Source organism: Haliaeetus leucocephalus, unplaced genomic scaffold (assembly GCF_000737465.1).
Source record: "Haliaeetus leucocephalus isolate CR32 unplaced genomic scaffold, Haliaeetus_leucocephalus-4.0 Scaffold339, whole genome shotgun sequence".
Classification (NCBI taxonomy): Eukaryota; Metazoa; Chordata; class Aves; order Accipitriformes; family Accipitridae; genus Haliaeetus; species Haliaeetus leucocephalus.
In genome coordinates, this window is record NW_010972775.1 from 9,096,201 (window position 1) to 9,110,254 (window position 14,054).

General features: G+C 34.9%; 1 protein-coding gene across 6 annotated transcripts in view; it reads left to right on the top strand.

The window, feature by feature from the left end:
• Positions 1–14,054, top strand: part of CCPG1 (cell cycle progression 1) — a 26,335-nt gene that overhangs the window by 7,227 nt on the left and 5,054 nt on the right. For 3 of the 6 annotated variants that reach the window (XM_010571799.1, XM_010571798.1, XM_010571796.1), the window contains exons 3-9: positions 3,756–3,870; positions 4,838–4,917; positions 5,107–5,314; positions 6,289–6,384; positions 9,464–9,718; positions 10,586–10,597; positions 13,286–13,407. In XM_010571799.1, coding sequence (XP_010570101.1) covers positions 3,756–3,870; positions 4,838–4,917; positions 5,107–5,314; positions 6,289–6,384; positions 9,464–9,718; positions 10,586–10,597; positions 13,286–13,407 — 888 coding nt within the window. The remainder of the gene's footprint in view (positions 1–3,755; positions 3,871–4,837; positions 4,918–5,106; positions 5,315–6,288; positions 6,385–9,463; positions 9,719–10,585; positions 10,598–13,285; positions 13,408–14,054) is intronic. The other 3 variants (XM_010571797.1, XM_010571800.1, XM_010571802.1) reach the window with 3 other exon arrangements.

Below are 14,054 nucleotides of genomic sequence, written 5' to 3' on the forward strand. Positions count from 1 at the left end.
TTGTGATGGTAGATTGTGTGGCAGCAGGTGGAAAGAACTAACAGACTGTGTGCAAGGCAAAAAACTGTTCTTGGTTTAAAATACTTGTTGTGTTTTAAGACCTACTCAATTGATGTGTGCAGCTCTATCAAATTTGTATGGCTTCAGTTATGTTTCTGTCCATCTTTTGATCTCTGCTGTAGCTTCATTTATTACTTTTATTAGGGATGAAATGCTAGAATTCCCTCATTCTTCGATTGAGTCTTCAGATACAGCTATTTGTAAAGTCACTATTATGTCTGTGTAGCCCTGGTTTAATTTGTGTGTCTGTGTTGCCTATTTTCTGATATTTGGCCAGTTGTATAAACTGACAATGGCTTTATTAAAACAAAAGTAATTTTTAATTCCTAGTAGAATAAAGCTTGAGACAAAAGAAAAAATGTGAAGCAATTAAAGGTCTGTTGGTGTGGGTTCATTGTTGCCTAGATGTCTACAGGGTAGGCGTCTGAATATGATGGTTTCTAAGTTTGTATTGTAGAAATTAAATCAATACAATCAATGGAGTCTAGAGAGCGGTAATTCTTACGCTAAGGTCAGCATTTATATTTGATCAAATGACTTGCTGTCGACTCCACTGACTGTATGGATTGTAAAGGTGCCTTCAACAATTTGCTCAGGTGTAGACACTTTAAAGTTAGATAAGACTAATGTTTTGTCTTACTTTCCCCTGGCAGTGAACAAGGCAGGCCTAAGTTGCTCAGAAACTTGAGAGGCCCCACCTCTTGGTATGGACCTCCAATACACTTTTCTCCTTTAGTCCTGAGGATTTTTGTATCTCTTCAGATCTTAGCTGATGTGTGGGTGTAGTAGTGGGGGTGGTGGGGTTGTTTTGTTTTGTTTTAAGTATCTAGCATTGACTTGTAAACTGAGGAGGTTATTGAGCCAGAATCCTCAGAGCAAATGGGTTAACTATTTTCCTGGAATGACAGTTACCTGTTGGCTGGCTTTATCTTCTTGTTGCCTGCTCCAAAACGTTTTCAGGGAACAGTACTTGAGGAGGAAAATTCATAGGAGGAAAATAGGAAATAATAGGAAGAGATAATGGGTAGTGATCAGCTGTTTCTCCTTCACTGCACGTTCCCCTATTTGCAGATTATAATGAAAATCTGGGTAATTCGAAAGGCAAGCCGTTACAAGTCTGTCATTATACTCAAGTTTTGAAAGCTCAGTTCAGTTTCAGAAGCGCAAGAGATGTGGTTTGTGCCTTATAAATGTTGGGCCATGGTTTCATTTCTGTTGGCAGCAAGGTGGTATTTAAGAGATGGTTAAAACTTCTTTCCTTCCCTTGTTTTGGGTTGGATGACAAGTTGGGAATCCCGTCACCAAAAGAGAAACAGAAAACTCACTCCAGTCCTCAAAACCAAGTGGGATACAGGAATGCACAGGCTGCCGGACTTTACAGACTTCGCATGAAAGTTAAAGGATTTTAGGAGGTGGCTACAACAGTTGGGTTACTCAGCTGTGAATTGCAGACTTTATTTTAATACTTGAGATGGTTATTTTCCACTGTAACTGAAAATGAATTATGTAGTCTAAATAAATTAACATAATACAAGATTATAGGAAGGCAGGGATTTGTCTAGCCAAAGCAGAACAGATTTCTGTGGTGAGGCGATTTTCTGTTCCCAGTTATTCTTCCCTGATTAATAAAGTAGAATGAATGGGATGGCTAGATACCCTTCACACACTTGTTATCCAGGGAGGGGGTGACATGTGGACTACTGTATACTTCGGGGAAGTGATGTGGGTATTAGGAAGAGGGTAGAGCTAAGGATTAGGCAAATTTGGAATACCTATAGTATTCCTTTCTCACATATTATTGTGACCTGTATTGATGATGACATAACAGAATCAGTTTCTGGATTTGCTTTGCCATTTACAATGGCACTGAGTTAAGAGGGGCAAGAAATAGCAATTGGCTTAGATTGTGATTGCAGACAACTGACAGCTGTGTATGCTGAATTTAATATCTGAACAGAGAAGTGATGCTGTGTATCATTGGACTACTCTTAAGAAAGGATTTGCTAATTTTGTGTAGGAGTATAGGAAAAGGAGTGTAGTGAGGAGACAATATCCTTTCTCAACCTCTATGCTGTTGATGAAATGGAAGGGTCATGTAGGTCTAGCAACTAAGGAAGTGAATTGGAGAGTTCAGACAATCAGACCAGACTGCACATGTTTAAAAAAGGATGGCTTACCTTGTACTCAGCTAGCCCAGTTTCTTGGTATTTTAGCTAAAACTTTAATCTGTTTTAAGCTATATTCCTGATGTTTGCCTTGTTGTGGAGCCTGGGCAAACTAAGTTTTTGTTACTCTCTTTCTTCTTCACAACTTAAGAAATGAAAGTAGTGGTTCTATTACACCAGAGAAAAATTGTCACATAATAAATCTATATACCTGTCTATAAAACCCATCCAAGCCAAAACCCCCAAATAATTTTGTATTTTCTTTCCTGAGATTTCACTCAGATTTTAATAAATTAATTATAATTCAGTGGTGAATTTCTACAAAACATTTGAGATTAAAATTGTGATACTTTAAGTAGTCAAAAGAAAAAATACAAAGTATTTGTCAAATTACTAAAGCAGTTAATTTTTGAAGCCTTTTAAAAAGGAACAGAACTTTGTAATGTGATTGTAGAATGTATCTTATGCAACTCTTTTTGAGGTATGTAATCTTCCTGAGGTACAATCTCTTCTTAAAAACAAAAGCATACATGTTTGCTTGAGTCCTGAAATGAGGCATCTAGGAAAACTGATCTGGAAGTATTACTACTACTGTAATTTCACACCTGCTATTGCAAAAATAACTATCTCTGTTTACAAAAACAGCTCAAGTTATTTATGGATCAGAGTGACTTAGTATTTTTCAGTTATGTTTTGCATGTTTATAGTTTTCTAATAACCTTACTTGTGTTCCATCAGTTCTTTTAAATAAAAATTACAATATGAAGATTAAATATTTAGAGTTGTCAACTGTATTGCTTGCCCTTAGTGCCCTGCAGTCTCTGAGCGTTGTTTATCTTCAGTTCCTGTTTTGTTCTGAGGTTGTTGCTGACTAGCAGCTGACTAATAACTAAGACTCCTTTGTGGATTAGAGACAGAAATCCAATTTAGAGATTATATAAATACTTGTTTTCCTGGTGTCAGAGATGTACTATTAAGACAGCCATTCAAATTTGAGATGGAGTAGTGTTATACATATTTTTTCCTGGTAGTAGTACTTACTAGAGTTCATGGTGGTACACTTGAAGCTTTGTTTTGGGGAGGGTGTGTGTATTTACATACAATACATGGAGATATGTGCAATAATCAGATTCCATATTCAAAACTTATTTGACAACCTCCTCTGTTTCTTTAAAGTCTATTTAATAAATAGGTCTAATAAAGCTAATAGAACATAGTTATTTAAAATACTTAGCATAGCTGTTAATTGATGCCTAAATTGCCCCCCCCCTTTTTTTTTTTCCCACTCCTAGACTTGTCCTCTGCCTTTTTCAGTCATGGTCAGAAGTATTACTAACAGTTGTTTCCTTCTAGTTAATTACTTGGTATTTCTCTTGCTTTTCTTTGCTTAAAAGCTTCTTCAGTTTTAAAGGTTATTCTTCTCTTCCATTTTTATTATAATTGTTCTGTTTTCTTTGTAACTTTTTCCTTCTGCTTTACTGATGGAAATCCCAGTAACAGTAATGTTTTCTTAAAACTCTTCAACTCCAGGGTTCTGACATAGAGACAGTGACTTCAGAAAATGGAAGCACAAATGATAACCATGAATTTGTTTCAGAAGAATATGTTTCTTTGCAAGAAGAGGAGCAACCAATTGATTTGCAAGGTAAGATATTAAAAGAGGAGCAGTTCAATAAAATAGGTAAGTATCTGTTGTAGCGTTGGCACAAAATTAGTATTTTTAATAGAGTTTGTATACTTTGTAGGCCTCTGTCAAAGTACTTGCTTCATCAGCGTTATGGAAAATAATCAGTCATCAACTTTATAAAAGCATTTTTTATTGAACTAGATGAAATGAGTAGAATGTCTTTCATTTTGTCAGTACTTTTGATGCATTACAGAATAGTATGCACTGGTGTTGCTGGAAGATAGTTCATAGAAGTACTATTGATAAAACAAATATTCCTTAATAATGTCATTGATCAAATAAGAGTAATTTGGAAGGAACCATCAATGCTATTACACCTAAAAAATAACATTGTGGCACTGTGTTAGCATTTCTTGAGTTGGAAGTGAAGTCTGGTGCATATTAATATAATGAAAATTCACTCATTTTAATTACTAAATTTAATGCTCAATGTATTAATATTGGTATGAGAACACAGATGTGACAGGTTCAGTGTGCAGTTGACTAAATCTGAGCTTGGCCATGTTTCCAAATTCATAACATCTCCTTGTTGAAACAGGACAAGGCAATCAAACTCCAATGACTACCTGGAAAATATTTTAATTATCCTAGCATACAAACGTACTGTATAAACTTAAAATATAGTGTTGGTTTTTATCTAATTGTGCTTTTCATTTATAGGTTACTTGCATTATGATCAATGTGAGGATTTGAATTTAAGTAGTCTCCAAAACATTGTATTGCATAATGACAAATGGGATTCTGATATTTGTTAGAGGAATATTAAAAATGAGATTTAGTTTATTTTTAGAAAACCTTCCCTGATATGAGTACACAATAGAAATGTCACAATTATACATATTTTAATATTATATGGGAGTGGGCATAATTTGTGGTTACTGGTTTTAATCCCATGTTTGGTTTTTTCCTCTTTTTATTTATATAGCTCAGTGCGACAATGATGGAGAGATACCACTGGTAGATAATACTCTCTCTGCTTTTGGGGAAACTCAGGCAGTTCCAGAGGTAAATTATATTATGTTATTCAGAAGCTTCTGTAAGCCACATCAGACAATACCAAGCAATGTTTTGAAGGCATTAAAATAAAGATACTGATTTTTCTTTTTTTTAAAGCATTAAGAATTCTTGCTGTTTTTTTAAATTACTTTATATTTTATGTATCTGAATATTTTTTTACATTGTCCATTTCCCTAGGGAGAGAAAGAAAAAATCCCTGATGATGGGTCCTGTATTGGAACTATTAGCGATGATTCTGACATTGTTACAATTGAAGCTCCAAAACCAGAAGAAACTCAAAGTCAGGAGGAAGCTCCACCTGATGGTGAAGAAGCTCAAAGTTCAGAGGATTTTAATATGGGTTCCTCCTCTAGCAGTCAATATGCATTTTCCCATCTAGAGACTGGTAAGAGAAATCAATTACTAAGCAACTGTGTGCAAAAATGTCACCAGGAAAAAAAATAAGAAACATTTGCTTAGGGAACCTTCTTTGTGTGGAGAGGGAAAAAAAAAAAGGTCTTGTTCAAGTATTTGCAGTCTCTAGGACAACTCTAGTTGCCCTAACTCTAAAACTTTGTCCAAATCTGCAGTCTTCTTGTTTGAAAGTGTTCTCTCCCATTAAGTGTTCACTATTTTAAATAGAAAGTATATTTCTAGAATATTTTGGAGAATTAAAATATCTTTTAGTTCATAGAATAATTATAGAGTTTCTCTTGGCAATTTTTTTGACTTTTATAGAGTTGGCATAAACGACTAGCAACTGGGAGAGAATTGATTTTGGGGTCATGATGACTAGTAGCAGCTTACCTTCATAGCTACATAGAATATATGTATTTTTTTAAGATACTCCCAGGACTTGGCAGAAATATACAATGCATGATATTCAGGAGGAAGGATATGAATATTTGGCCAATCAAAAACAACCAACCACAACCCAACAAACCCAATCAAAAAAACTTACTGTTCTGTTACTCTTCTCTAGTTCTCTAGTCTTCCTTTTTAATTCTATTTGGCTGCTTATTTGTAATCTTTTCTGTTCTCTTTATTCTTTATAACACTCTTGTATGACTGATTTTGACGTTTCAAAGTAAGTTTATTAAAAGAGCAGGATTTTTTTTTAAATACTGTTTTATCTTAGAAGTAGAATAAAACATCGTTAAACGTTCATGTATCTGTATAGTATCCATTGGAATCAGAAAATGACAGCTTAGCATCTAATGACCAGTGATGATTCGTAACAAAGCTGTTGCCTTCTTTAAGTCTTCTGGATGACTTGACTTAATTTTTAATTTAAATTTAGTTGACTTTCTTTTTTTCTTTTAGGGCTGAGTTCTAAAAATGCTTTTTTTTTTTTCCTCCCTATGTTTTTGTACACAAAAGTCAGTTGGCTGGAGAAGCTGAGGAAGATTCCTGATTGTGTAAGGGGATGGGGAAATGAGGTGAAAGAGCATGTGTCTCGCAGTCTTCCTTTCCAAGGTGGTGTGATTAAATTTGATCAGCTTGTGTAAAGCTGATTGCTTATGGCTTGCATGGAGTGTTCTTAAAATTATCAGTAGCAATCTGACTTCATCTTGTAGTAGTGATATTCCAAACAGATGATGAAAGCCAGTCCTCAATGAAGAATTTGGCTAAGCTGTCAGTGTTTTATTTGCTTTTTTGAAAAACGTTAAACTTACATGTAAATTTGGAATGGGCATCAGTAAGCTTTGTAATACATTTTAATATGTCTGCTTTGACAGTTTAAATGAATGGGTTCCAAATCTATGTATGACTGGCAAAAAGAATTTCTTCCTTCTAACTTAAGCTGATTTCAGCATGGTCTTTAGTGCTGTGCATCTGATTGACCAAGTATCATAGAAAATGTCTGGAGTACTTTTGCATTTATTTTAAATGCCAAAGTTTTAGCAGTCAAAATTTTCATGCCACTTTTTGGCAATGGAAATCTTTGCCATCTGCCCGCTTCTTGTTGAGTTTTCTGTTGTATTGGAAAAGGATGAGCTTCAGATTTTCCTAATGTAGGCACTAAAACATTCTACAAGGATTTTCTGCCACTTCTACTTGCAAACCAATTCCTGTTTAGGCTGTCTTCACCATGCAAACAGAAATGTTTTAATATTGCTTCATGAATTAAGTTAACTAGCAGAAGCACTCATATACTGAAACAAACTGCATCTAGGCTTGAGTTGTGTCTGTGCAGAAACGTCAAAGAAAATCATGTTCTTAACTGACATTGTTACTTCATGTGGTTTCTAGTGTAGATCTGACACTTCAAAATCATAGCAGAAGCTAGAATTTTGGACTGCTATTGTGGTCACACTTTGTTTCATTTTATACTCCTTTTCATCCTGTGAATATCAGAGTAGAGCTTTGTACTGAATTCTTACAGCAGCTGTAAGGCAGTGTCATTCTTGCCTGAAAGTGTAATGAATGCTGTTGACAACTTGCCAGTAAGTGCTTATGAATGGCTCTAAGTGTCTTACAGCTTTCTCTCTTTGCTTTCCAATTGTCTATTTTTTTTCCCTTTCCTATTCTTTGTCGTCCAGTGTATATCAAAGAATCTCCCATTTGGCTAGAAGTAGCTTGTTCCTTAACCACTTTTGTATTCCATGTGTAAGCTTCTTCGGTTGTTGAAAAAACCCTAAAAAACCCAAATAAGCAATAACAACACCCGTCCTATGAAGTATGTCCTGTATCATCCTTTACAATATCTGATGTCTGCATTCTACTAAAAATACCTCTCTCCTGACTAATTTCTGAATGCTTGTCTTTATTGTCCAGGATTGGGGAAGTATGCATCTGCTTAAATGACTGATTCTAAAATAGTGTCCTTTTCTGCCAAGCTATATAAATTCATTAAGAAGCTGCATGTCAAGTAGCTGTTTAAGTGATTTGTCTTTATTGCAATGTCTGCTTGGTCAGTCTGGTTTGACTAATGGACTAAAATGGATTTTTTTAGTAAGAGGGGAAGTTATCTTTCATTATCTGACATGTTGCTTGTCCACAGAGTCAGAAATTAGACATGTATTCCAGATACTAATTGGTAATCTTTTCTGGGGTTGATGCAATCACTTCTATTAAGTTGGAATTTATTTTAAGTGAAGAATCTTAATTGGTAATGCTTTTTATAGCTAACGGCTAGCACTGCTTGGTATTCTTGTCTATTCAGTGATGTGTGCGTGGCTTTGCCCAAACAAATGATTTTCAGTTGTGAAATGTTCAAGGACAGTAACTCTGTATTTATATGTTTACATTTGAGTGGTGATCTCTGATATAAGAATAAACAACTATATTTCTAGAAGGGGCATTAGCATTGTGTAATTGCAGGCATCAAATTTAGTGTCTGAGCAGGAGCACTTTGTCATGTGCTGGAGGCTTCACTGATCACATTGACTCTATTTGAGGCATGTGAATTAGGTACATGAACATAGGTATTTGAAAGCTTCTTTTTCACCCTGCTGCTGCTTCCCCTTGATATTTGCCTTACACTTGAAAATGATGCTTTCAAAGGAGGGAGATTAAATAATCATTACTTATATACTGGGTTATATAAATTTATTTACAGTACATGCAGCAAGCATTTGTGCCACTAATAGCAACAAGCAATTACAGCTTTGTTGTTATTTTCCCAGTTAGAATATATGGCTTCTGGGCCATAGGAACATGAACATACAAATGGTATCATAAATACTATTTTACAAAAATGCTATTAAAGATATTTTTTATGGTTAGAATTTGTTCTTATCTCAAATCTCGGCTGATTCAATCTTCCAAAACATCAGTCAGGTATAGAAGCGTTTTGGATTCAGAGTGCTAGGGAGGGACAAACACAAAAGCACCCAAGTGGTTCTTTTCCTGTGCAGTAGTGGTTGAAAATGGCTTTTTTGAAAGGTGGGTAAAGATGTTAATAGATAGTATATGGTAGATGTTAAAAGTAAACAAAATTACATATTTAAATAAATTTGCAATGCAAAGCTTTGAATATTTATAACAAATACATTAATGGACCTTTAATGGAATTTTTCTGCAGCTGCTTGTAGATCACAGAATGAAGTTTTTTGAGAGAATATAGTAAAACCATGTCTGTCTTAGGAAGCTTTCTTTTAGCAAGCCTTTATGTTGCTCTTTTATTAATTAGTTCAGTCTCAATGTCTGTTAAGAGAAGGAAAACTGAATTCTTAACCTTTCTACTTCACAAGAATTTACAGAGGCAGTACATGTAGATGCTTTAAGAGGCAGGATTGTCTGAACAAAACACTTTCTAATGAGTGAATGATAAGGTGTGGGGAAGTGCTGTACAGTTTTTTTGCTGGTGATTTCTTGATCTCTATCTTTTCCTTTTAAAAAATGATTTTTTTTTTTAACTTTGGAGATTAAGCATTCCTTGCATAATATCCAGCATAAACTATCACACTGAGAATTTTTATTTTGTTTTATTAATGTTCTCCAAGATTTATGCAAAATATATTTGGCATTTATATGATGGATTTTGGTACTCAAACTGATTTTCAAAACAACAATTAATGCATTTTAAAGACTGTTCTGTGTTGGGTTTCAGTTTTTTCATCTCAGGCTAGCAATGATGAATCAAGTAGTGATGAAACTAGCAATCAGTCCAGTCCCGCAGTACGAAAACGTCGGGCTAAGAAGAGACTGATCTCCAGCTCTGAGACTGAGGGTGGGTCACCTGCTGAACCGGAGTCTGAACCTCCCAGAGAAGAGCAGCACAAACGCCAGTTCAGTAGTGGCCTTAACAGATGCATTGTACTAGCTTTGGTGATTGCAATCAGCATGGGCTTTGGACACTTCTATGGTGAGTTTATAGAAAACAAAATACATAGAATCAACATCTTACATAACAAATACCATTTTATGTGAGACTGGTTTTTTTTTCTTGTTCTCTGCTAGCAATCTAAACCTAAAAATGAGAAAAAACAACTGCTAATGTATGGATAATATAGGGAGGCCCTTCAGTGGTGCAATTTAATATACACTACTTTAAAATTAAAGTAAATAAAAATAAATTAATTTTTGGTTGCCCTTCCAGATAGAATTTCTTGTTGTTCTAATAATGCAGTGTGTACCCTTCTTTTTTCACATCTTTTCTTTTGAAATAAATTTGTGGTAGTGCTTACCATTTCTAACAGCATTCAGAGAGTTATTTCAAGCTTTTGTTCCATATGTGCTCATCTGGTAAATGTAGGAGCAAGGCATACAGGAGTTCATAGTATCAATGTTTTTCTCTCTTTGGTAGAGAAAAATATGCTGTAGTTGTCCTTGCAATTCCAGAGGGGCTTAGGGAATCCAGGATAGCAGCGATTTTCCTGTGTTCGGTGTGTTGCCTAAAGTTAAGCATTACACAGTTTGTTACTGCATTTAACAAAACAGTAGAACTGATTCCAGATCTAAATCTATGTAGTGCAGTCCTGACCTTCTAAGATACATGTGTTATGATAAAAATGATAGAGGGCATTTGTTTTTAATAGTAATTTTTCCTGAGTGGTTTTAGTTTTTTATGAAAATATGCCTTCATAAGAAGACTTGTGATTCAATTTGACACTGGGAATATGATTCTAATTGAATTTGATTTTGACTAATTGTTAGGGGTTTAAATTTGACATTTATTTTGAGATTTATACTAATTTTCACTTGACCCTGAATACTTTTTTTTTGTTCTTAGGTAAACCTGAAGGTAAGAGTCATGAGTGATGTATTGTGGATGCTATGCTTGCATTCAGATTTACTTTTAAAATTGTGTGTGTGTATGTGTACACACACATCCATATATGTATGCATACTTACATTTAAAAAAAAAAAAAGAAATCTTAAGAATTGCTAGTGTATGCGGTATTATAGAAATGACTAATCCAGTTACATAAAATACTTTTTATTTAGCAGCTGCAGGTAGTAGTAGCTGGTGTAAAAACTGATTGATGTATATTGGCATACTAGAACCAGAGGAGCACAATGACTAGACCAGACTTTGATAGTGCTTTGTGGTGGTAACTTGAGATTTCAGTTCTGTTAGTCATTTTACAATGTTTAAATTTGGGTTAATGATAAATACTATTCTTTTAAAGAACTTTGTGATCTATGGATGAGAAATACATTTTGGAAATGTAGTCAGGGTCCTATCTTTATTAAGGGATTCACTTTGACTTGTTCATTCATTGAGTCTGTACTTCTAAATAAAAATGCTCATCACTGATGGCAGCGATGACAGCACTCTCGGCAGAAAGAAGGCAAGTCTATGTGGCTTTAGTTTTTGTTTCTTCAAGTGAAAGTTCTTCATGGTTATGTGATAACTAGAAAGGAAGTCAAACTGCTTTCCATCTTCCTGTTGTTTGTTTGTTTTTTTTTTAAACACCAACTTGCAAAGAGAAATCCATCTGCCTAGAGGACTACTTTGCATTTTTGTAATTCAGCTTGGAATGAATGTTTTCCACAGCAGTTTTTTAATGCTAGGCTAATTGCTAATTGTTGTGTAAGAGGATTGGAAAGGGTTACTTTTTCTGAAATTACTTTTCTTTTATTTTTTTTTCTTTTTTTTTTTTTTTTTTTTTTTTTTTGGATTAGTATCAGGAGGGAAGTGTTTTCTCTTTAGCTAGAGCTCCAGGACCCCTTTAAGACTTCTAAAGATGTAGAAAGCGACTATGATTAAGTTTTAATCAATAACTGTATCCTAATCAGCATTAAACTTAGTTACTGGCTTTATGATGCTCTAGGAAGGAGATGTGAAGGAGGAGGGCAAGCTTTCCAGGAAAAGAGTTAACTGGAAAAGCTAAAGTTAGGAAGCCCTTGACAGAAGAATGTCTCTTTATGGACATTCAGATACTTAATTTTTTTCTTTAACCAGAATCTGCAGAAGGGAATATTACTGTAATGCTAGGGATTTGGATAGATTTCTTAAAGATTCTGAAGCATAAGGAGACTTAGAGTACCAGCTGGAAATGTAAACCAATTACTGAGGAGTGGTACCTCGTTACGTGCATTTTCAGTGTCTTTGATGCCCTATCTGTGTTGCTAAATGTCATTTTTGCTTACTGTATCTAAATTATGATTCGATAAGCACAGAAACAGCATTTTAAGTGTTTCTGTAATTCAGGTTCCTCTTGACACGAACCATTTACACTAAATGATGATTTCAGATGCAGTCTTTAGATTCTTAGGATCAATGGACTTCTTCAAAAGTATCTATAAAACATAAATATGAAAAACAAATTTACTGTCAGTATACTTAAATTCACTTATGCAAGGATCTGTGCTTCCAATAAATGTTTACTAGGACTCTGCAAATCTAAAATCATTGCGTAAAAACATTGCTTTCCCTTGGCTGAATTGAACTACTGAGGTTCAACTTGGTTTAATAGAGCACTGTTTTTAAGTTCATACTTGACAATACATTAAATAGAAATTAAGAGAGTGCAAAAAATTCCTCAGTGTAATAGCATTTATAGAATTTCGTCTGTTTAATAATACATCCCCCTGCCTTTAAATACAGAAATAGAACTCTGCATATGCTGCATTGGTTTTGAAAAAAATGCCTAAAACATGCTATTGCCATCTGCTGTAGAGTCAATTAAAGAGACTCTTAAAAGCAAAGAAATAAAACCTGCATCAGTGTTAGGATTTACAGAACATGTGTATAGATAGGGAGGTACCAGTGAAGAGGTTTTATTTGATGGAAAAAATTGGTGGCTAGTACAACGAAGATATTTTTTCAGAAAAATCATGTCTCAGCCTTTATCTGACAATTGAAAGATAGGATATTTGCTTACTCTTTAGCCTTCACTCATGGATAAGAATGATAAGATAGGGCCTGCAAATACTTGCTGCTTGTGAGCAGTGTGTAATAACTGTGTTTCTGCATGACAGTTTAAATACTGTGCTAATATCCTCTTATTGATGTAACTATTTAGCAGTAAAAGCTGTAGTTCCGAAATGGATAATGTATGGACTAATGGTCTCCCTTTTATCCTGGTTGGCTTGCATGTTACTAAAAAAAAATGACAAAGAAGTCACATATATCCTTTCCTGCATAACTTTTGTTGTTTTGTATCTAACTTACTTCTATGTAGTGTTCCAAAATTCCTTCATTTGTTATCAAATAAAAGACAGTGTAATAGCAAATTGTTGGGTCCATTTGAGAAATTTTTTATTGTTGGAAGAAACAGAATCAGTATGTACCACTCTGGTGTTACAATCTTTATTTTGTTACAGCTAAACAGTTACTAGTAAGTACTGGGCAGAAATTGCAAGATAAGAATGCTGTTGAATTTGCAGAGAAAATTAAGATGATGCTTAGGTTTGTCTGTTCTTCTAACTATTTAATGTAAGTCAGACTATCAAAACAAAGTTTTGGTTTTTTTAATCTTTGTAGGTACAATACAGATCCAGAAACGTCAGCAGCTGGTGACAAAGACACGTGAATTAAAAGATATGAAAGATGACCTTTACCAGTGCCAACAAGAGCAAGGAGATAAATTGCATCATAAAGTGGGGGTAGGTATGAGTTTAGCTGGAAGTCATTGGGTTATTCTGTCGTTATATGTGTAGTTTACACAAAGTGAAATTAATTTATCACACAAATCCATCACATTTTTTTTCTTTAGTAAGTTCTTCGAGAACATCATTTTTCTTTCCCCTGAATTCTTGACAAAGATTTTGTATTTTGATGAAATTTGTTATTGGAATGTATTTAAACATACTTGTTTTTAGGTATGTTGTCTAGGAGTTATCTGGACACAGACTGTCTCTTTCCTTATGACATAATGCCAGGTTGTCATTAATCGTAGAATGGTTTGGGTTAGAAGGGACCTTAAAGATAATCTAGTTCCAACCCCCCTGCCATGGGCAGGGACACCTTCCACTAGACCAGGTTGCTCAAAGCCCCATCCAGCCTGGCCTTGAACGCTTCCAGGGATGGGGCATCCACAGCCTCTCTGGGCAACCTGTTCCAGTGTCTCACTGCCCTCACAGTAAAGAATTTTTTTCCTAATATCTAATCTAAATCTACCCTCTTCCCATGTAAAACCGTTAGCCCTTGTCCTATCACTACACTCCCAGTTAAAGAGTCCCTCCCCATCTTTCCTGTAGGCCCCCTTTAAGTACTGGAAGGCTGCTACAAGGTCTCCCTGGAGCCTTTTCTT